The 24,111-nt window shown below is 48.6% G+C and overlaps 1 protein-coding gene across 6 annotated transcripts in view; it reads right to left on the reverse strand.

Moving 5' to 3' along the window:
- Positions 1-21,824, reverse strand: part of UNC13A (unc-13 homolog A) — a 62,886-nt gene extending 41,062 nt beyond the window's left edge. For 4 of the 6 annotated variants that reach the window (XM_066349594.1, XM_066349603.1, XM_066349575.1 and 1 more), the window contains exons 1-9: positions 21,679-21,824; positions 12,933-12,962; positions 12,211-12,310; positions 10,271-10,388; positions 8,502-8,625; positions 7,410-7,483; positions 6,223-6,277; positions 4,254-4,289; positions 750-957 (exon numbers count right to left, since the gene is read on the reverse strand). In XM_066349594.1, coding sequence (XP_066205691.1) covers positions 750-957; positions 4,254-4,289; positions 6,223-6,277; positions 7,410-7,483; positions 8,502-8,625; positions 10,271-10,388; positions 12,211-12,310; positions 12,933-12,962; positions 21,679-21,700 — 767 coding nt within the window. In that variant the 5' untranslated portion in view covers positions 21,701-21,824. Of the gene's footprint in view, positions 1-749; positions 958-4,253; positions 4,290-6,222; positions 6,278-7,409; positions 7,484-8,501; positions 8,626-10,270; positions 10,389-12,210; positions 12,311-12,932; positions 12,963-21,399; positions 21,516-21,678 lie in introns of those variants that run through there. The other 2 variants (XM_066349585.1, XM_066349567.1) reach the window with 1 other exon arrangement.
- Positions 21,825-24,111: the final 2,287 nt, after the last annotated feature.

Raw genomic sequence — 24,111 nt, forward strand, 5'->3', positions numbered from 1 at the left:
ATGTTTACCATCATGTTTGTTATTATTCTGTTCCGAAGCCAGGACTGGGGTGATCAGGTCAATGAGGAGGGATGTAGGCTCGCGTTTCAGCCTCCCAGGCTCAAGGACCAGCACCCTGCACTGGGCAGTGGTTGGCCCACTTGGGCTGGGGACCCTCACCTATTGGGCAGGTTTAGGAACAGCCCACTTCAAAGGAGTGTTGATGATGGCTGGACAGAGTAAGGGCAGCTCTCAAATCACTGTGCCCATACTTGCTGGTGAGGAACACAGGGTCCACGGCTACCAGGAGGGCTAGGCGAGACCCCCCTGAAACCACCAGATAGTTACTTGCTGGAATTTTTCCAATGTCACTATGCCTCACATCTCCCACTAATAGTCATCTGTTCCTCCACCCACTCCCTCCCTTCCCAGTTTGAGAGTACATGGGGACCAGTGGCTTTTTAAAGGAGTATAACAAGCCCCTATATTTCAGGAGGATCTCTCTGGGGCCTCTGGAATTTTCTCTTCATCAGCCAAACCATACCCAAGTTTCTCACTCTTGTGGAATTTTTTTTGCAAAATTTTAGGTGAAGCAAGGGCTTTATTGCCCTACAAGAAAGTATGAATGCTGCATTTCTAGACCTACTTACCTGTACCCCCTGCTCCTTCCAGCCCCCTACCCCTCTCTTCATACCAGGAGACAGGACTGGGGACACACACACACACACACACACACACACACACACAGACTTCAGTTCCATAGTGGCTACCTGAGGGCCTGCGGCTCAGAGAAATCCTCATAACTGTGCATGGAGTCACTGTAGGATTCGCGGGAACCCAGGGGTGGTGGGCGAACAGAATACTGGTGGACCGAAGCATTGGGCTGGGATGTAGTATAATAGGGTGGTGGGATGCTGTTGCTTGTCTCACTGCGATAGTCACTGTCACGATCATCCACTGCACTGTCAGGGTCATCATCTGGAAGAGAAAGGAGGTGAGGGGAAAGAATGAGGAGGAAAGGGAGGGAAAAAGAGAAAGAGAGAGAGAGAGAGAACACAGTGGGGGCCAAAGCAGTATCTCAGACTCCGGGAATCTTCATTGGCTGCTAACCCAAGAAGAGTAAGCCTTATCAGAATGAATAAAGGATATTGGGTCATGTAAATAGAGGTACAAGCTTTAGAATAAAGGAGGTGAAAACCTTGCTCTGCCTATGTGGGTCAAAAATGGACCTAGAGTCTGGGGTCTAGGGTAGGTCCTACAGTGTGAGGACAGTGGCAAATTGGAGGATGTGCTTCAGCTCAAACATAAGAATAGACATTTCTGAAGTCCATAATCTCTAAAAACAAAATGGTATTTTTGTTCTCATCAGGCAGTGAGCTTTCCATAACAGGATTCATGCAAACACTCAAAGAAGTTGGGGGAAGATCAGGAGAACACATTGGAGTACAAATGCCCTTTAATCCCCAACAGTTCTTGCTATCTGAGAATGGAGATGCCAGATCTGAACCCACATGAATGGGAACACAGAAGGGGCTCTGACAAGGTGCCATCTATCTCAAAAAGGATTAGATCCTTAGGTTGGCAAGACCAACACAGACCCCGAATCTATCACTAAACTGGAACAGGGTAGAGTTGCCAAACTTCAGGTGTTACATAAGAATTAAAGGATGTTTTATTTAGTTTGGTTTGTCTTCCCTAGTTAAAAGAAAACAGCTTTCCTTTCTAGTAAAAAGAAAATAGCATCAAGCAATGTTAGATTATTGTGGGACAGACTGTGAAAACAAAAGAACACTATACCCCTGATTGGGTGGCCCAACAATTTACTGGTGATTTCTTTTTTTATTCTGGTGTTTTTTCCAAAGTTAGAAGCTGGAAGGCAGTCAAACAGATTCCCGCATGCGCCCGGCCGGGACCCACCCGCCATGCCCACAAGGGGGCGATGCTCTGCCCATTTGGGGCGTTGCCTTGCTGCAATTGGAGCCATTCTAGCTCCTGAAGCCAAGGCCACGGAACCATCCTCAGTGCCCCGGCCAACTTTGCTCCAATGGAGCCTTGGCTACAGGAGGGGAAGAGAGAGATAGACAGAAAGGAGAGGGGGAAGGGTGGAGAAGCAGATTGGTGCTTCTCCTGTGTGTCCTGTCTGGGAATTGAACCCAGGACTTCCACACACTGGGCCAACACTCTACCGCAGAGCCAACTGGCCAGGGCTAATTTACTGGTGATTTTAAACACCATGGAGGTGGCTTGCCCCTTTTTATGCTTTTAAGTATTTTTGTTCATTTCCCAGATGTTTGTCTATTTTTCTTTGTTATTTTAACCTTTTACTTCTTTTCCACCTAATTGTGTGTTTCTATATATTCAACAAATGGTCTAATTTTTTTAAATGTGGTAAATTTTAAAACTCAATTTATACTTTACATAAAATGCTATTTGATTCATTCCCTAAGTTATTTTGCCTTTAGAAAAACCTTAATTATTTTCAGCTAGAGAAGCTGGTCCTACCAACGTATCTAGTTTCCTGGTTTCTTGTCTGACTTGGGCCACTATGACCTACAAGCTTTTTGTCCTGTCCCCATCATATACTTCATGCTGTCAGCACTGATGCTGTGTAGACAGAGGCAGATGCAAATTTCCACGACTTAGATTTGTGGGTTTCAGGGTGAAACTGTAATCCTATAAATGCCTAAAGTCGGGGATCTGAAACCTGGATGATCCACCTGAACAATTTACCAATGACACCAAATTGCCCTTCTGACCAACTGGTTTTCTACCCAATTATCTGGGTCTTTGGCCAAATTGGCGTTCTTTTTACCAAATTGTCCTTGACCAAGCCAAGATTTTTTCAAACAAATCACATGAGGCTGTGTATAAATTTTATGTGTTCACCCAATTATTTTTTTCTGATAATTTTTTTTGTGTGTGTGTGTGTGACAGAAACAGAGAGACAGAGAGAGGGACAGATAGGGACAGACAGACAGGAAGGGAGAGAGATGAGAAGCATCAATTCTTTGTTGCGGCACCTTAGTTGTTCATTGATTGCTTTCTCATATGTGCTTTGACTGGGGGGGAGAGCGGGGGGGGGGGCTACAGCAGACCAAGTGGTCCCTTGCTCAAGCCAACGACCTTGGGCTCAAGCTGGTGAGCTTTGTTCAAACCAGATGAGCCCACGCTCAAGCTGGCGACCTCGGAGTCTCGAACCTGGGTCCTCTGCATCCAGTCCGATGTTCTATCCACTGCACCACTGCCTGGTAAGAGAATTTTTTAAGTTTTCTAATAATTTGTCTGGTATTTTTTTAGGGGCAAATTGCTTTTGATTGTGTTCTTTCTGTTTTTACCCAGACTTTGCTTTCTGATCAAATTGCTGCTTCTGACTTTCAGACTCTTGTGTCCTGACAAAAGGGTCTGCTTTTGCCTCAATGGTCTTTGCTCTTCACCCAATTATCAGCTTAAGCCAAATTTGTTTTAACAAAAAAATTGTTTTTGATGGTATTGTTTGTGGCACACTGGTTGTTACCAAGTCTTCTTGTTTTACCAATGCCTATTCTGGCCAAATTGATTTCTGACGGACTTATTTCTGAAAAATTGTTTTGGACCAAAGTATGTGTAAACAGTTTCCCTGGTCCTAGAGGGAGGTGGGAGTGGAGCGCGTCCACCAGGGGACAGATGGGGTTGAAGGGTCCCCCAACAGGACAAGGTGATAAGGAAGCTCTTCCTTAGGGAGGAAAATGGGCATCCAAATTAGGGGGATGGCTTGTCTCCTTCCCCTAAGAGGAAATTGGGGGCATGTATGTGAGGGGGCTTTGGAGCTGAGGTCTCTGAAATGATACCTGCCTGGGAACCCTGCTCTGCTGCTCTGTCTGAGACCCTCTTTCTCCCCACCCGCTGCCCCCTGAGAGATGTTTTCAGGTGGAGGAGGGAGCTGGGAAGACAAAGAGGAAGGAGTCACAGGAGAGGACATGAGGTTATACACAGAGAGTAGGGGGAAGGGGTCACAGCGCCCAGCTGGAGACAGGCAGGTCTCCTGTCTAAATGCCTGTCACTCCCAGCTAAATCCTTCCAACCCAATGGCAGTGCCTACGCCCCACCAGACAGAGCAGCTAGAGAAGGTGTTAATGGTCAGGGGGCAAAGGGGTACAAAAGGGGTCCTGCCAGTCCTCTGGCCCCAATGTGCCAGCCACGGGCTCCTCACTTCCCTGCATGGCGGGGTGAGGGTCTCAGTGTTGCCAAAGCGCCCCCTCCCCGTGGCCTCCCAGAACATCAAGCTGAGTACTTACTCTGCTGCTCACCCCAGCCAAAATAATTCCAGTTGCCTACAAAGAGAAGGGGCAGAGATAATAAAAGGGAGCAAGCAGGGGGACACAGGAGGGAAGCTCCCCATCCTCATACTCCCCATCTCCTTCTCCCACCCAGGGCCCCGATCACCTCCTAAACTGAGGAGCTTCCCCAAGTATCATTTGAACCACTGACAGTTGTTCTGCCTTCACTCACCACCTTGGGAGGAAGGCAGGATCTCTTCATTTTTTTTGAGGAGGCCACAGGCTCAACCAGGAAGTAACAAAGGGGACATTTAGGACAAGGGTTTTCCAACTCTGAAGTCTGGGGTCAGCACTCCCCTTCCTCTCCCCTATTTCATGCATAAGGAAAGAAATATTGAATTGGAAGTCCTAAATTTTGAAAGACCCTTGTTGGGTGGGTTTTTTTTTTTATCATTATGCTCATTGTATAGGTTAAGAAACAAGGCTCAGAGTGGTAAGATGAGCAGCCTAAAGTCACACAGCCTCTGAGCTTCAGGGCCAGGAAGAGAACCACATCTCCCTCCGTAGCTCCTAGTACTTGGCATTGTGGGAAAATGCCTTGGACTAGAATTCTAACTCCTCTGAGCACTGGCTGACTCCTCCATAAAATGGGAGTAATGAAACATTCCCAACATGACTTGGAGGTAAATGCTGAGAGGTGGGTCTCCAATCTCAAATTGAGCCCACCCTTCACTTCAGTCCACCTGCCCAGGTACTCTTTGTCATCTGCTTCCACCTCCACCTTGCCTGGCCCTTTCCCCGCTGCAATCTTCAATGACCCCATTCATGAGGGAGGGGCTTATAATTCCTTCTGGGAAGTGATGACTCCTGCCAGGCAGGGAAGTCAAGAGACCTTCTCAGTAACATACCCCAAATTAGGGCAGAACAGGGTCCCCCAACAGCAGTTCCCTAGCACCTTTCCCACTAGATTTCATCATCACCATCCTGGGCATAAGCAGGGTGGAAAACAGGTACAGGGGAGACCATGAAAGAGGAGGAAAGGGGGACAAGGAAGCAGATGGAACAGGAAAAGGAGGTTGAAGTGTGGGGTGGGACAAAATGTCATAGGTTCGGTTTCTGCCCTGGGACTCTGTGATTTGTCACTTTGTGATTTGTCACTCTGTGATTTGCCAGCCACCGGGCTCCTCACTTCCCTGCATGGCGGGGTGAGGGTCTCAGTGTTCCTCCCCATTCCAGGAAACTCAGAAGGAACTTTTAGGAAAGAGACATATCTCTTTGTCCCGTGGAGACCTAGTCTGGGTACATCTTGAGTGTTCATAGAACCAAGGAACAGAAACAATCTTGCAAACTCCAGCCTTGATGGAGGGGCAGTGGGCAGAGGAACATGATGGTCACCAGCATTAATAGATGCAGTGCAGTAGAAAGAGTCCCACGGACCTAGGTTCACATCCTGGCTTTGCTGCCTGCCATGTGTGTGACCTTAGGCAAGTTGCTTCTCTTCCTGGACCTGAGTTTCTTTATCTAAGAAAATGGGCAGTTGAAACTACCTTTGTCTATTGTACATGCATCTGTTGAACAAGTGTTGGTAGGACAGTTAGTATCTGTCTACCCCCTCTGACTGTGGGCTTCAGGGGCCTGTGTTGGCCCACAAAAGAGGTCCTCATCTAGGATTTGATTAATGGAATTAAAGAGTCTGGAAAATGTTTTTTAAGGCTCTAGATATCCTGGGCCCCCTCAAAGTGAAGGGCTATCAGAAGCCCTGTCTCAAAGAAAGTAACTCCAGTGATCAGAGAGGAACACTGGCAGGCCTATGGCCACATAGCAAGGCAGAACTCAAACTCAAATCCCAGATCTTTTCTTCTTTCTACACTGTGAACAGATACTGTCCACTCTTAGGATCCATGTCTCTGGAGGGGAGCTGACCTGTCACACACAACAGCCATGGGGTAAGGAAGGGATGCCAGGAAAGAAATCAAGAGGTACTTACAACATTGGTTGCTGGGGACAGGGAGAGGCTTGTCTTGTTCATCTTGGAATGAATACTGAGGGGAGGGAAGAAAAGAGAGTTCATCTCAGAGGGAGCCAGAGGCCAGGGGACCAGGATGGTCCTCTGTTGTGTTCCATCCTGACTCCCCCCTGGCTCCAAAATCCTCTCCTTCTAGAGAAGGATATAGATGTTCAGAGTGGAAGAGAGATATGCACAGAGATAGTGAGAAACAGATGTAGAAAAGAGAGAGAGAGAGAGAGAGAGAGAGAGAGAGAGAGAGAGATGAGAAAAAAATAACAGAAAGAAAAGAGAGAGAGAGCCTGACAAGGCAGTGGTGCAGTGGACAGAGTGTTGGACTGGGACACAGAGGACCCAGGTCCGAAACCCCGAGGTCACCAGTTTGAGCGCAAGCTCATCCAGCTTGAGCACAGGGTCACTGGCTTGAGCCCAAGGTTGCTGGCTTAAAAAAGGGGTCATTCAGTCTGCTGTAGCCCCACAGTCAAGGCACATATGAGAAAGCAATCAATAAACAACTAAGGTGTTGCAATGAGGAATTGATGCTTCTCATCTCTCTCTGTTCCTGTCTGTCTGTCCCTATCTGTCCCTCTCTCTGACTCTCTCTCTGTCTCTTTCAATAAATTAAAAAAAAAGAAAGAAAAGAGGGAGAGAGAGACACAGAGAAATGAGATTGGACAAAAATTACTCACATGTGAGTACTGCCCCCTTGCACTCTGGGGATACAGAGCCAAGAATGAGAAGAAGGGTAGGGATGGCATGGAAGAATGGAGGTACAAGGGCTAAGGCTAGTGGGGGAGAACTTTTAAGAAAGTCTGAAAGTGCGACTTGAGGGATTGAGGGGTGTGGGGTAGAGAGAGGGTCTGAGGACTGCTTCAGGGCCCCTGCATGTCCTTGAGGGTATTTAGCAAATGCAGACCTTGAGTCCACTGAAGTCGTCATTACATTATTAGTAGACTGTATGTTCCTGGCTGACATCCTGCTTGAAGACTGGACCACATGAGTCACTGACTTAGTTGTGCTACAAAGTTAGAGACACAGAGATGGGGAAAGACAAGCGAGAAGAAACAGAGACAAAAAGCAAAAGATATGGGGAGAGAAAGAGCCACAGATACAGTAAGAAGTAAAGCCACAGAAAGAAGTAAAGAGTCCCCAACCTTGTCAATACTCACCTCATCCTGGTCCCGCATGGCATTCAGCTGCTCCAACTTCTTGGCCCAGTAACGCGCCTCCTCCTCAGGAATGTCTAGAAGGGAGCCATGGCTGTGAGCCTGGAAGCCCCTGCCTGCCCCTCACCATCCGCCCCTGCACCCTGCAGGCCTGCTGGTCTGGTCTCCAGTGAGTAGGGGGACAGGTGGTGCCCCTGATCCCTGCCTGCCCAGCACTGCCTTGAGGATGGATGGAGAATGGAAGGGGAGAGGCACCAATGGTGGAGGAATTCTTGGAAGGATGATGTGGGAAAACCAAGTTGCTTCCAGGAAAGGAGGAGTGGCCTCTTTGTGTCTCTGCCTTTGTTTATCTCTATTGTCTTTCTTTGTCTCTGTTTTTTTTTTGTCTCTTTGCCTCTGTCTGTCTCCCTTCTTTTTTTTTTTTTTTTTTTTTGTATTTTTCTGAAGCTGGAAACGGGGAGAGACAGTCAGACAGACTCCCGCATGCGCCCGACCAGGATCCACCCGGCACACCCATCAGGGGCGATGCTCTGCCCACCAGGGGGCGATACTCTGCCCCTCCAGGGGCGTCGCTCTGCCGCGACCAGAGCTACTCTAGCGCCTGGGGCAGAGGCCAAGGAGCCATCCCCAGCGCCCGGGCCATCTTTGCTCCAATGGAGCCTTGGCTGCGGGAGGGGAAGAGAGAGACAGAGAGGAAAGAGGGGGGGGGGTGGAGAAGCAAATGGGCGCTTCTCCTATGTGCCCTGGCCGGGAATCGAACCCGGGTCCCCCACACGCCAGGCCGACGCTCTACCGCTGAGCCAACCGGCCAGGGCCTCCCTTCTAACCCCAGCTCACCCCTACAGCAGAATATCTCACCAAGGACCAGCCAGGACAGCTCAGACCTGAGTCTCATAGGTCAAGAAGCATTTGCTACTCATTGGTGACCTGTAGGAGCTCTGTACACGGCAGGTGCATATCTCAGCTGACTCGCCAAACCCAGAAAACTCCTCTAGGGAGGGGGAAACTTGTCCTCAGAATAAGGATTCTATGGACCTACTTAGGACTGGCCATTCTCTTAGGACTGGACAAGGATCCTGCGCCCCCCACACTCACCCAAGGGCAGCTCAAAGCGGGTGTCAAGCAGGATGCGGTGGAAGGTGGGGTCCTTGGTGCCACAGATTTCACTGTCTGCCATGATGACCTGAGAGTCCAGGGTCAGCCACTCTCCAGGGCCTTCCTGGGTATAGGGAGGAATGACAGGGTCAGGGTCCCTAATGAAGCAAGGTGGATCAGGCATCTGCTCACATGAGATGTCATCCTCACCCCATTGCACGCAAGGGCAAGGGCCGCACTCCCACTTTGCATATGAGGAAACTGAGACTCAGAGTGAAGGTCCCAGTACAGGGCAACATAACGGGTCTAGGGAAGTCAGAGTCAAGGACCCAGAGAGAGGGCCCTGTGGGGTCAGCAGGGATAGTCCTAGCATTACACAACCACTCCTCATCCCCGATAGGATTTACGCAGCCCTAGCTTCATAGAAAAGCCCTGATGCCCCACAATCCAGTAAGAAAGCCCCTCACTTTCAGGGACATCAGCCCTTCAGCCAGTGGGGTCCACTCTGAACCTCAGTTTTTTCATCTCAAATGAGAATGATGTTTTGTGAAATTTGCTTTCTGAAACCCCAGCGAGAGGCTAGTAGGGGTGAAAGCAGTAGTCCAGGGTCCTCTGCACGGGCCATTGCTGTCACAGGTAACCAGGCATTCCTCACATTCAGAGGGTTTCACTGAGGAAATTTTGGGTCATCCTCGGTGTTTCCTTTTGGACTCACTTGCCTAGACTATTGTACTAATTTCTTCCCTCTCCATTCATTCATTAAAATAATGAACCCTTTGTGGCTCCTCCTCTATGCCTACCCCATGCTGGGAAATTTTAGGACCCTCAAGAAGCCCCCAAGAAGTTTACAGTCACAAGAGACAGAGGTTGACATAAACAACTCCTCCTGTGAGGTTAGGGTGAAGTCAGAGGGAGGGAGGAGGACCGAGGGGTCCAGGAGGGAGTTTGGAAGGGCTTTCTGGAGGATAGGTCATGGGAACTGAACTTAGAAAGTGATGGAAGGAACTCTGGAAACTCAAGAAACAGCATATGTGAAGTTTAAGAGGCCTTCTTTGGGGCCTATAAAGGGTGAAGTTTGGGATTTGGAGGGAGATGAGGCTAGCAGTGTGGGTAGGTGCCATCAAGAAGGGCTCCCAAAGGAGGTAGGGAAGGAAGGCAGGAAAGGGTCTTGGGGTAATTAAATGCTCCTGGGCTCAGCATGGAGGGGATGGAGTAGAGGGGGAAACTTCAGGCTAGGGGGCCAGTGTTATTGTCTAGTACTTTCAGGACTGGTATAGCCTCCTCCGGCACAAAGTGTTAATTGCTCACAATATCCCTTCCCCTCTCTTCCCCAGGAATGAATACATTTTTAGCTGGCCCTGGGCTTGCAGCTTAATAGTACATTTCCCAGACTTCCTTGCAGCTAGATAGGCCCACATGACTAAGTTCTGGCCAATGGGATGAGAGTGAATACCAAAAGCAACCTTCAGATATAGCCCTTAACTTGGAGGGCAAACTTTCTCCCTTGCCACTTTTCCCTCCCCAATGGGAATGCAAATGTAATGGTGATTCTCTAGCAGCCATCCTGGGCCATGAGGTAGAGCATATGGGAAGAAAGAGCAAATAAGATGGAAAGAGTTTAGACCCTGGTGACCTTGGAGCTATCACTGCGAACCCAGACGTTTACATGAACAGTGTCAAGGGACAGAGATAAATGTGCATCTTGTTTAGGCAACTGGCTTCTGTGCCCCTCCCAGGCACTCCTCCCCAACCCTCAGCCCACCACTCACTTCATTGGACTGGCGGATTGTCTGCAGAGGGATCCACACGGTGCCCACCATCGTGTCCCAGATGAGACCCTTGTTCCACACCTCTACTGTCAGCCCTAAATCTAGGCGGTTAATCTCACTGTGGAGAAAAAGGAGGGAACAGGAAAGGGCAGAAATAAGGGAATGGAGATTCAGAAAAGTCAGTTCACTCACCTTAGAATGTATGGCCAACTGGAATTCAAACCCAGGCCTGGGTGAGTCCTAGCCAGGAAGGTAGCACAGGGGTTCTTGTTTTACAGGTGGGAAACTGAGGCTAGAGGGCTAAATTACATGCTCAGCATCTCACAGTCAAACCAGGATTACAAGCTGGGATGGAGAATAGGACAGATATCACATACCTCCTGTAGCCCACTTGCCTGGTCCTCCTCAAGCCCTTAGACTCTGAGAATGTAGCTAAGTGAGGAAGATGTCTGAATACCTTTATGGCTCCCTATAATCCCAAGATAAGGGTGACTCCATCCTTCATAGTATCATTTCTAAGCAGTCACCTGGGAGCACCCCTGAGCATATGAATGATTCTATCCCTGAGCACTTTCCCTGCAGGCTCCACTCTAGACATAGGCAGATTCTGGCAGCAACCTAGTGAATGTCCAACTTGCTGAATTTACCAACATGCCAAAGATTTATCTTAAGGAGTGTTCTCCTTGAATATATCTGTTGACTATGACTTGGCCATTCAGTGACTGGCTTTCAGGGAGTTAGGGACTACCTTATCCCTCTTCTACATATTCCCAAGAACTGTAGGGCCAGCTCTTCTCTCCCTCCCCCAGATACTCCTCTGCTCCAGGATCCTAACTGGGTTTTCTCATTGCCTCCACCACGGACAGTCTCCAGCCAGACTTTACTCAGGGGTTGAGGTCTGAGTGGGTCCAAATCCCAGCTCTGCCAGGTACAGGCTGTATGATACTGAGCAGGTGGCTTAGCTTTTCTGGCCCTCTGTCTCCTCATCTATAAAGTGAGGATTATAGTCGCATCCTCCATCCCAAGGCTGTGGGCAACTGATTTAATCAAAGCCTTAGCAGAGAGTATGGCACATGCTCCCAGTAGGCGGGACGTAATATGAGGCCTTGATGGTCATAGGTCAAAAGGAAGATCCAGGTCATGAATTCATTCAGTGATTAGGCAAATATTTATTGAGTGCTGAGACCTGTACTTGGCATGGAGGTCAGAATAGTTACAGAGATGACCAGGACCTATATTCCTAGAGCTCAAAGTCTGGGGTCAGGGGCCATAAATATGTTCAAAATTCACACAAATGACTAAAATAACAATTGGTAGCAAAACATGAAATACTTTCAGTTGCAGTTTGGGGTAGTGGTCAGGGAGGGCTTCCCTAAGGAAGTGATATAACTGAGACAGGAAGAAAAAGAAAGAGCCTGCTGTAAGGGGGAGAGAAGAACAAGTACAAAGATCCTGGGGTAGGAGCAAGCTGGTCATGTTGGAGGAACCTTGCAGAGGTGGTTGGGGCTGAGGCAGGTGAACCAGAAAAGAATGAGGGAGATACTAGTGAAGAGTCACAGGGACCAGGCCTCCTCGGGGGCTGTGGAAGCAGTGTGGGTTTTATTCTGAGGTTGATGAGTTATGGGCAAGTTTGGAGAGTCACAGGATGTGATTTGCAGTTTTTAAAAATATCCTTCTGGCTGCCTGGAGAACAGATTGCGGGAGGCAGATTGCAGCAGGAGGCCAGGGCGGAGGCTGTGGCACTGGGGACTTGGCTGGTGACACCGGAGATAAAGGGAAGTGACTGGATTTGGGGAGTGCTTTGGAGGCAAAGCTAATGACTGAAAATAAGGCAGAAGGAGAGGAAAGGGAGACCCAGATGACACTCAGGTGTTTGGCTATGCCCCGTGGGACCAGCAAGGTGCCAGGGGGTGAGGCTGTAAAGGACCAATCAGACTCACAACATGAAGTCCTGTTCCCAGCTGGGCTGGCTGCCCCGCACAGCGATGGTTGTGCTCTTGACATTCTGCACTTTCAGGGTCACATATGTGTTGAATTTCTCTGTGGTGATGAGAGCAAGGGTTAGCACAGGGGCTCAGGCACTTCTGGTGCCCCTTTCTAAACTCTAGACAACCTGCTGTGATCCCCAGTGTTGTGTGTGCCAGGTCCAACATACTGCTCTGCTTCTGTGTGTCCCCCTCCCCTCCAGGCCAGCTCCCAATGTTTCCCTTATGCCCAGTCCCTCAGAGCACAAGAGAGGGCCCTTGGTGCAGGGTGACATGGGGTTTGGAGATTCCTAATTCTGCTGCTTAAAAATAGTCCAACAGCCTTTATTTTTAGCTGGAAAGATTGATTCCCCAGATGGGAACAAAGGTGACTATAAGAAACTCCTTCACCTCTCTGAGCCTCACTTTCCCCACCTGTAGCCTGATCTGAGTCCCCACCTTATCTCTTAGAATCCTGGGAAGGGCCATTAGTTCAGGGTGAGCCCCACCCACCCGGGGTTTTCAGGGGATGGCTGAGAAGATTGCTGGGACCACAGGCCATGTCTGATATTTCCCATGAGGTTTAGCACACAGAGCCCAAGTCCCCCATCAATGTCGTAGAACTCCTTCCCAGTCTCTCCAAGAGATGGATAGACAGACATACAACACAGGACAGGACAGGTATAGAGGCCACTTACCTTGGGCGCCATCAAACTTGGCTTTTTTGACTGTGGAGAGAGACAGAGATAGGGAAGGGAGATGGGGAGAGAGGTGGGGAGGAGAGAGACAGAGGCACAGAGAGAGACACCAAAATAGAGATATAATGAGAGAGAGAGAGAGAGAGAGGAGAGAGGCACAGAAAGAAACAGAGAAGACAGAGACAAGGATAGAGAGCAAAAGAGACAGAGGCAGAGACCAAACAGGAAAGAAAAAAGAGATAAAGACACAGGTGAAATTAGAGTCAAAGACAAGGAGAGGAGGGAGGCAGGGATAAGAGGGAGAGAGAGAAGCCATCAGACAGATGAGCAGAGGCAGACCTAAGGGGTGGAAGGAATCTGGGCCCTGGGGCAATCCCTGTCCCTCCTCCCTCCCTATCAAATTTCCCTGAAGTGTCTCCCATCCAGCTATGCCTTTACCCTCAATTGAACAAGATTCAAAAGGACATGGGCAGGTGGCAGAAAATACCTCCCACAGGAAGCCCTCCAGGATTGCCACAGGGGAGAAAGGGAAAGGGGAGGGAGGAGAGACAATTTCCAACAATCCAGTCCGCCTGTCAAGCTAGTAAGACTTCTCCCACAGTTGTCCAGTCCAGTCTGTCCTACCAAACACTCCTAAGGTTTGGGGTTCAATATTCAAAGGGGACTGAAGAAGGTAAAACAGGACATCCCAGTCCTGGCTGGGAAGTTATTAGAGTTTGTCCAGTCCCACTCAGCTGTGAAAGGTTTAACCTGAATACATATGTCAGGGTCCCATGTGGTCCAGTCTCCAGAGTTTACTTAACCCAGAGCCCTAAGTGATTCAAAGCAATTTCACTACTCACTGGCTTTCCTCACAGGATATTAAACTTTTTCTTTCAACATCTCTTGCATCCTGAGGCTGCCCCCAACATCTTTCTCTATCATTCTCTCTCCACCTCCACCTAAAACCTGTTATCAAACTGAGCCTCTCTCCTCTTTCCACACTTCTCTTTTCATATTAATGTTTTTGCTTGGGGAAGCAATACATGCACATTTTACAAAATCAAACTAGTAAAAAAAATACACAATAAGAATAAGGTTCTTTTTACCCCAGCCCTCACTCTCCCTCCTAGGTGCAGTCAACATTGCCAGGTACTGGAGACAGATAGTCTGATGTCAGCAATCACGAGCACATGTGCATTATTTCATTTCCTAAACAAACAGTAGCATTCTACACCCTCTGTAGAACCTTTGTGTTTTTCAGTATGTCTTAAAGAATGTGTGCAAGCAAGTTGAAAAATAAATTCTTAGTAACAGAATTGTGGTTCTACTCTTCTTTTTTAAGAGTCTAATTTTGCCTTTTTCTGAGCAAATGCAAACAGTCTCCCATATTGTTCATATCTCTGTTTCCATCACTTGAATTTCTGTCATGCAAAAGCAGTTGAATAGAGCCAGTGAAAAGAGAACTCCCATGAAGGGCAGAAGTAGGGTTGTTCAAAACACTTGCCAGTACACACTGCTCTTGTTGGGGGTAGGGTGCAGTGCTGGGATTGACCCACAGAAGTACTGAGGGAGCTCCCTAGAGATGCAGAGCAAGAGAGGGAATGAGTGCCTTTCCATGACTCCAAAAGACAGACTTTAAATGCATATGGTTGGGCATCATACCCTAACCCCACCTGGATTTGGGTTTGAAAGGTAGAGTGACCATGGAGCCCTTGGCTGGGCATTGGGAGAGGTAAGCACCAGTTCAGTGTGGAGTCAGGTTCAATTTACCATGCTGTGTGATCCTAGGCAAGTGATCCCCCTTCTCTGGGTTTTCATCTCTATCTCATTTCAACATAGTCTCTCCCTGTTTTTCTAGATCTGGCTCTCTCTCTCTCTCTCTTTATCTCTATCTTTGTGTGTGTGTCCATCCTTCTGTATCCACTTGTATTTTCTGTCTCTTGCCCCCCCCATGCAAAATCAGTCACCATGTCCTATCTTCCTCATCTTTCCACTCAAGGCACATGACTGCTTGGTGCAAAGGCCCCTCTCTTGGATGCATGCTGCCCCATCCCATTGGCCCCCTCCTATACCCAGCTTACAAGGAGCTTGCCCACCCAGCCCCTTGCCCTAGGGCCTGAGGACTGTGCTCAGGGGCACTTAGGACTGTGTGCACTAGGAGCTCCAGGCTTCCGGCTTCCCTCCTTGGGGGAGCTCCAGCTTGCAAACCTGATGACTCTGTGAAGAAGGAGGTGCAGAGGCAGAGTTGGGAAGAATTGTGGGAGAAACACAGACAGGGGCTGAGAAAGGCATACACACAGAAGGGCCAACACAGGGAGAGAAAGGAAAAGGAGGAAGAAGGTAGTAGAGATAAGTCATGAAAGTCAGAGACAGACAGAGACACAGAGAGATAGAAAGAGAGAGACAGGTAGATTTCCAGTAGGGAGGGCAGAAAGGGGAGTGAATGAGCAGAATTGAGAAAGAAGAGTTGGACAGAGGAAGCTGAGGAGAGTAGGTGCCATGTCCTGGGGGGATCAAGGGGCTTACTGGGGTCTAGTCTGACCTGGCCTGGGCTCCACCCTGAAGTCCTGCTGTGTCTCCTTTTTACAAATCTGAGACAGGGCTCAGAGAGGGGGCCAGTCATCCAAAGTCTGTCCTCCATCCTCTTCTGGTTGGGGGTTAGCAGTATATGATGTCTTTCCATCCCTCCTCCCATTGTTTCTCTCTACTTCTGCATTGTCTTTCTGTCTCCTGCATCCCCTTCTCCCTCTGTCTCTGTCTGTCTTGTCTCCACTCCTTTCCTCCACACACTTTCCTGCTCCTTAAGCCTCTGAGGACCAGAGTACAATGGGTTCAGTTGGGGTCCACCAGCAGTGGGAGACTGCTGAGGGATCCGGGTTTGACAGCTGAGGCCAGGCACAGGCCCGGAGGCCCCTTCAGGAAGTGTAGGATAAAGATGTCAATATATGTTCTTTGTGGGGACTCAGAGAAAGGAGGAGGGACTCAGGGTGGGAAAGGGGGATCAGGAAAGAATGGGGGATCAGGGAAGAAGGCTTAGAGTGAGGAAGAGGACTCATGGGGTAGGAAGCTTATAACAGGGTATGAGATGGAGAAAGGAGGGGAGAGGACTGAAAGAAGGAGGCTCCTGGCGTGGGAAGGGGTGCCGGAAGTGGGAGGGGCACAGAGAGCTGGGTCATATTTGGAAAGAGGTTAGGAGAGAAGAGGGTTCGGAGGAAGGAGGGAGTTCAGGAAATGGCCGCATGGCCTCCCGCGTGAACTGCTGGTCACACACATCATAAGGCTATTTATAACGTGGTAGTAGAGGGTGTGGGCCAAGCGACCACTGGGAGTGGCGGGTGGGAGCGGTGCCCACTGCTGGCCCCTCTGACACACTATAGAGAGTCACCGCATCAGGCCGGGTCAGCAGCCTGCGCCTTGGCCTCCGCAGTCCCTGGGGACCCTATCAGCGCTGACTGATTAATGTGGTTGCACAGGCAAGATGCTGGCTTCGGCCGAATGGGTGAAGTCAAGAGCAGGGGCTCGGAACTCCCATAGGCGCGGCCAAGCTCTGGACTTCAGTTTCTCCATCTGGGAAATGGCGAGAGGTAAAGCTTTTTTCCTCTTCCTTTCCTCTTCCCTTCTTTTCCTTCCTTTTCTCTTTCATCTTCATCATTATTAGGATCAGCATTATACTATGGTAACTGCTACTATTATTAATAATATCATTACTGTTTTTATCTGTTGGGTTTTAAATGTGTCTAAATGTGTTCTAATTGAGATGAACGCCGGTCTTGGGGCACTTGGTCCATGACCTGCCAAGGCTTGGGGGTGAGGTGGGGAGTAGAGGATTTCAACCCTCAAGGGAAGCATTTGAATGCCCCCTTCCATTACAGGACATGCTTACCAGTGTCAGAAGAGACTACAAGAGGGGAAGGGTGGGGGAAGGGAAGCCTAGAGAATTCAGAAATAAATTCTGGAATGTTTGGTAGTTTTATATGTGATGTGATGGTGGACAAGCTCTTTAAAGACACTGTTACTCTTGTCTTTACATCTTGTCTTGTAAAGACATCTTGTCTTTACATCTGGGAGAGAGGACTTTTCACTTACTAACCACAGAAATATGCCAGAGCCTCCGGTGTAAAAAGCACACTTTACCAGGCACCACTTAGAACTAGGCCTGGCGTATACCACGTGCTCATTAAACAGTGTAAAAATGAAGAAGTGATGTCATTTCCTCTTCCCGTAGCTTTGCTGAGAGACCCGGCCAGGCTGCGCAGCGCTGCCCAAAGTTCGAAACTCACTGCGTGCCCCCAACCCTCATTGCTGTCTAGGGTGCTGAACCCGCCGCCTCCCCTAGCTGTTGACTACAAGGAAGTCGCCATCCGTGCGCTGTCCACGGTGCTGATTCCGTGGTCTCGGCCCGTGTACTTCCAAAGAACTTGGCACCTCTTTTGCCACCTGTATACTCCTGAGTCCTCCTCAGGTCTGAGAGCGCAGTGAGCTCTCAGGAAACGTCTGCACCACGGACTACCTTCGAGAAAACTTTTAGATCCCATTAATAAAAACTTTATCATTGATTTTTTTTTCTGTCTTTGGCTGACACTTATTAAACTTTTCCACAGAAGAAGTATTGTGCCAACAGCTTTGTGTGCCTTATCTCATTGGATAATTCCAGCAAACCTAGGCAGTGGGTGCTATTAGTGTGCCCATTTTACAGATGGGAACATTGAGGAATGAAGAGTGTATAGAACTTACCAGGAAGTGGTGGATTTAGTAATTCAAACCCAGACCTGCTTGACTCAGGATGTCCTGGTTGGCACCTCACAGAGGAAACCCACTGTATGTGGGAAGAGAGTGAAGTCCAGGTTATGGAAGAAGCAAAGATTGCAGCCCTGAAGATGAATCAGAACCAACTCTAATTGGCATCCTATTAGGATGGTGATGGCAAAGAGGCAAATGCACACCACTCCCAGCTGGTGGTAACAAAAACAGGGAGCCATGAGCAGAGGGATTTGTGAAGGCTTCCTGGGAGAGGGGCAGGAGAATCGCCATGATGAATGGGGAGATTATGACATGTCTATTTACTGAGTGGATGAAGAAAGAAGGCAATCCAAGATAGATTTTCACCCCATGGGAGTGAGACTTGAGTGTCTCCCAGGTCCTGGAAGCTGAGAACCTTTACCCCCCACTCCCAGTAGACTGTGGAGTCAGGCAGCTATACCTCTGACTCTGTGGCACTAGGCAAGACATTGATCCTCCCTAAGCCTCAGTTTTCCTCATCTACAAAATGGTTTGCTGTAAGGAATAAAGAGAGCAATAAGCATAAAAGTCTTCAACATTGCCTGTAGAATGCTGAATAAATGGTGGTTCTTTTTGATATTATTATTAGTTGTGAGGCAAATTCATTCTTACACACATTTTCTAATTTGTACACAAAATTCATTCATCAAATATTTATGGAACCTTTAAAACATTGAGTAGCCTGGAAAAATGCCATGAGGCACATAGGGAGGTCTAGAATTGAATCTACACTACCACGATATTGCATGAGTTGTTTCCTCCACACAGAATACCATCTCCCTTCTTCTTAGCGCCCCCTCATCTTCTGAGACCAGAAAAATGGTTGTGAGAATATCAGGTTAGGCTTCCCAGAGAAAGAGAACCTTGGATGCACCCCTCCTGGGCTCCTCAGCCTTTCCTTTTTCTTCCCACTCTGACCCCACCAACATGAGACCAGAAGTAAGGCTGGGTCCTCAGACCCAGGAACAGTGCCAGACACATTGTAGATGCTCAAATAATGCTTGGTGAGTAAATATATGAATGACTGCATGAACGAATCAGGCAGTACTTGGAATTTTCAACCTCAGGACTCTGCTAAGACCTAGCAAGTGAATTGTGAGGGGCAGCAATGGGACTCCACATAAGGAAATGAGGGGGCAGAGGCAAGGCCTATACAGGGTGGTTTCCCATGTGTTGGTGTGAGGTAAATTTGCATTTATGTGTGCTTACATGTGTATTTGTTTGTGTTACCAGGGCAGGCAGGTATGTGCACATGGGTGTGTATGGGAATGCATGGAGGGACATCTGCTCAATGCAGTATCTGAATGCAGGTGAGGGTCAGCATGTATGCACTGGGGACTAGGGTATGACTGCATTTGGAATATGCTGGTATGGGTGAGCTTAGGTATGCATGGGTTTGCAGGTGATGTGTCGGGCAGAAACACACGTTGGTGTGTGTGTGAGAGATGCAGTTTTATGGCATATGTATTTGTTTACTTGCATGTATGTACACAGTTGTGCATAGCTATATATACATAGGCATGTGTCTGAGTGCATCATCATTCACCTGTTCAAAGGGGCTGATTTGAGTGTTCAGACAAGTGTTATAATGTGTGTATACATATAACTTGGCATGTGCTGCTGTATACAGATATATGTTCTTAGAGATTTGGTATCCTAGCATGTATATATGGGCACATGCCTGCATGTTAGGGCATGAGCAGATTTTTGAGACATGGATATTGTAAATATACATCAAAAACATGTGGATGCATGTGTGTTTGTAAGTACACACACTTACATTGCAGGGGCCATGTTTGGGGCCGCAGATTGTGTTTTGTATACATGTATGTTCGTGTGTTCACACGGTCATATGAACGTGCACATTTGTCCACGTGTGCAGGCACAGGCATGTGGTTTTTATAGGGCCTGGGCAGGTCCTGAAGTATGGTTCCTGGTTGGGTGGTCAGGTATTTCCTCAATTCCAAGGATGAGCTCGGATCCATAGAAAGCCCTGCCAGCCCAGCTTTACTGCTGCCTGCCTCCTCTCCATCTCATCCTCCCCCTAGATTGTCCTGGTCCCACTGAGTCACCCCACCCCTCCTACCATTTCTCCCTCTTCCCACTTTTCTCAGTTTTCCCCTCAGCTTCTTCCAGCATCATGCTGCTCCCCTTTACACCTCAGGATTTTACCCACCCCACCTCACTCCCAGTCTTACCCCCCCAGGAAACCCCCTCCACTCTGCTGGTGACTCCCTCCCAGTAAGTTCCACAGAATCATCCAACACAATTCTTCCCCCAAGCATTCGTTTCAGGAAGACTCACCCTTCCTACTGCCCACTTCTTCACACCACCCCCTCATCCCAGTCTCCAGTTTGTGTCAACTAGGATGAGATCCTCCCCCTCTTCTTTAACTAAGCAAACCTTCCAGAAGAACCGAACTCGGAGGATGTGAGGCAGGGTAAGATGGGGGTAGGAAGAAGAGAGTCAGTCAGGAGCACCCACGTAGGCTCCTTCCTCTAGTGTCAGCTCTCCTAACCTTCTCACCTCCCACCCCACCTCTCCCCAAGTGCTAGGCAACTTAGAAGATGGGAGAGACCAATAGGGGACTTGGTTCTTCACCTCCCCTTCCCCTTAGGGAAGTTGGTGGAAGTTGCATGAGTGGGTCCCCTCCACCTCTCCACTCCCCTAACTCCATTGGCCAAGAATTGGATGAGTAGACTTTGATCTTGTGGGCCCTTCTGCCACTACCAGCCCCGCCCATCGGGAACGAGCTTAAGGAAATAAAGCCCCTGTTCCTTTAAGAACACCCGCGTTCACGCCAGCCCAGCCCCGCGCGATCTGCACACGGAAAGAGACGCGGCGGGGAGCAGGAGGGCGGGGCTAGGTTTGTGAATGGAGCAGCAGAGTGGGAGGGCTGGAAGAGGGAGGGGCGGCGGGGACATTTCCAGGCCTGGGCCTGCCCACCCGGGTCTAGGCTGCGGTTCAGCTCTCTCTCACGAAGACACACATACATGTACACATACACACGCACACCCCCCGCTACCTAAGATGTCTTGAAGCCTAACATTGCATACTTGGCTGATACACCTCTTCCCACACGCCAGCACGGGGATGGTCATGCCCCTCCCGCATCTCTTTCCCTCCTCCACTCCAGTGCAGAGCATAGGTCTGGGCGTGGGCCTCAGTATACAGATGGCGTTCTGGCCCCAGAATAGCTCCATCCTACCTCTCCTTCCCTCCCTTAGGCACAGAGTGGGTGAGGTGAGGATGGGCCCGGAGCGGTGCACTGGGACGCTGCACAGCCAAGAGGTTGGCTCCCTGCAGAAAAGGCCGAATATGCGTTTCGAAGTGCTGAAAGGGGTGGGAAGCCAGAGAAGCTCTCCGCCGATTCTCTTTTTCAGTTAACTGAAAAAGCGCCCCAAGACCCCCCAATCACAGACCTCTCGGGACGTGGGGATGGGTCTCTCCAGCCCCTTCCCTGTCGTCTCCGCACGCAGTGCTGTGGGATTACTAGAGCTCGCGGTTGTCTTAATTGTTGAACCCCCTTACCCAAATCGTACACGCTCCTTCTCCTGCACTCCTCTTCGAATCCTGAAGTCAGTCGTGTCGGTAAGGACCCGCAGCCTAGCTCACAGCATAGGACTTCTTCCAAGTATCCCGCAGGACTCGTTCGCACTACCCAGCTCAGGCCCTTCCCCATCGACCTCCTAATAACCTAGGCTACCTATCGCCCGGTCTAGACCGTTCCCAGATCCCTGCCGGCATCCACACGAGTCTCCGCGTACAGCCATGACCCCAGGAGCTCCGGCAGCGGCCACCGGAACTCCCCTGAGAGCCCAGCTGCGTCTACACCGACCAGGCACCCTGACACGTCTGCAGGGACTACCCCTTCCAAAGTCCAGCCGCGCGTACTCCGCTCAAACCCTTCCACCACCAGGACCACAGCCGCATCCCCGGCCAGTCAGGTCCACTCCGGTTTCCGCCCCGCAGCCTGGTCTCTTACCTCCAACGCAAAGCAGAGACATGTCTCCGGGGTCGCCAGCGGACCGGCTTGGTCAGGTGGGGCTCAGAGGCCAGCAGGCTGGTGCATGGCCGGGGCTACCGCCAGCGCTCGGCTCACGCCGGGGCCCGGCCTCCGCCGCCGGCCATCTTGGTTCAGCACCGGGGGCGCGGACAGCTCCTGACGCGATGCTTACGCGAGTCCGGCGGGCGGAGCCCCGGGGACGCCTGATGGGGCGGAGGCGCCACGGGTGGGGGCGTAGTGCCGGGAGGTGGAAGGCTTTAAAGAGCCTGAGCCAGGAGTTGGCTCCCCAAGCAGAGTGATTGAGAGCGGTCTTCTACACGCAGGTGCTTGTCTAGTTCTCGTCTCTCCTTGAGTCGTTCTGTGGGTTCGCTGTCCCTATTCTCCCTGAGTATCTCTATTCCTTTGTCTCTACATCTCCGTCTCTGCCTGTTTTTCTGTTTCTTTGTCTCCATGGGTCTCTCTGTTTTTATGAATCTTTGTCCTCATGTTTTTCTCCATCATATGTCTCCCTCTGAACCTCCTTCTCTCCACTCTGTGTCTCTGCCATGGCCTAAGTCTCTTTCTCTGTGTCTCTGTTTTACTCTCTCTGAGCCACATAGCCTGTGGATCTTTGTACACAATTGGACTGGATCCCATCCTTCACTCTCTTGTGTAACTGGAAAACTCTTATTCATCTATCACTTCCCAGTTTGAAAATACCCCCCACTAGGAAGCCTTCCCTGGTTCCCCCAAACTAAGTCTTTACTTTCTGGAGGCTCCAGACCCCACCCTCTGGTTGAGCCTTGACCCCAGCACAGCTCTGTTCATTACCCCTTCCCACACATCTGGCTGTGCAATTCCATGTGGGCCAGTGCCCTGAAAACCTGTTTACTGTATGTCTCCAGTGCCTAGAATAGTGCCAGAGGTCGTGGGTGTAATGCATATATTTTTCACTATCATACAATATTCCTTCAAAAAAAGTACACCATTGGTTATTTATCTGCCAGTTAGTGGACATTAAGATTGTTTCCACTGTGGGTCTATTACAACCAAAGATTGTATGACCATTTTCAGAAATATAGGCCAGTGAACATGGGTAAGGATGGCTGATCACAGGACACCCACATACTCAGCTTCACTAGATGACATCAAATTGCTTTTCCATGTTGCTCCAGCAGTTTTCACTGAACCAGAATATAATCATTCAGTTACTCCACGTCCTTGCTAACGCTTTGAGTTGTCCAGATTTAACTTTCTTTCTTTCTTTCTTTTTTTACATATTTTACTTAGTGATTTTACAGAGGGATGGGGGGACAGGGAGCAAGAAGTAAGAAGTATCAACTCCAATGCTGGGATTCAGCTGGTTCGGCAGAACCAATACATAATTTCTTGTTGAGTTTGGTGAACCGGTTGTTAAATTGGCACTTGTAATCAGGGTTCTCTCTAAGGTGGGTTCCTGGCAGCTGCCCAATGTGGAAATCACAAATTTACATTCCTTACTCGTTTTAAATGTTCATCTATGCAACAGCGTATTCTAAGCACTCGTAGTAGTGTTCATTCTGTTCATAGGTGAAATAAATTGCAAGTGAGGACACCAATTGAAAAGCAATATGGAAATATCTTAAATAACAGTTTTATTATTTTTTGTCAGGTATTATTTAATATTTTTTCATTAATATTTTTAAACTCTTTCATATAATCTAGTTTTGTGTACCTCTTTTATTGTTCTTATTTAAGTATTAAATGTGTGAAATAATAAACTACCTTTCAGTATATAGTTTTTTTATACCTAAAACGGTCATTAGGACAGAGAACCGGTTGTTAAATTATTTGAATCCCACCACTGATCAACTCATAGTTGCTTCAGTTTAGTTGCTCATTAATTGATTGCTTGTTATATGTGCCTTGATTGATCATGAAGTGGAACTTTTTAATGAGAATATTGGTTTCTTCTTAGGGTGAAATGCCTGTTCATGTCTTTTATTCATTTTTTAAAAAATTTTACTCTTTTCCTATTGTTTTTGTAGTTCTTTATCTGTATTAGATACAAATGCTTTGTTATTTTCATGTTTGTAAAAAGTCTTCAAAATTCTGGTCTGTTTTTATTCTATTCACGGTGCCATTTTCTGAACAGAAGTTCTTAATTTTTAAAATAACCTTTTTTATTGTAGAAAAATGTTATATATACAGAAAGGTTACAGTTACAGAACTGTAAAGGTATAGGGCACTCCTGTAAATCCTTCATCTAGCTTCCCCTGTTAACATCTTACATGAGGTTATAAGGTACATATGTCAGAATAAAAATATTAGCATAGGCACTTATTATTAACTAAATAGCAGAATTTATATCTCATCAGTGTTTCATCTTTCTAGTCCAGAATTCAATCCAGAACCTACATTGCATTTGGTTGTTTTATCCTCTTGTTGCCTTGC

This window comes from Saccopteryx leptura, chromosome 1 (genome assembly GCF_036850995.1).
Source record: "Saccopteryx leptura isolate mSacLep1 chromosome 1, mSacLep1_pri_phased_curated, whole genome shotgun sequence".
NCBI lineage: Eukaryota > Metazoa > Chordata > Mammalia > Chiroptera > Emballonuridae > Saccopteryx > Saccopteryx leptura.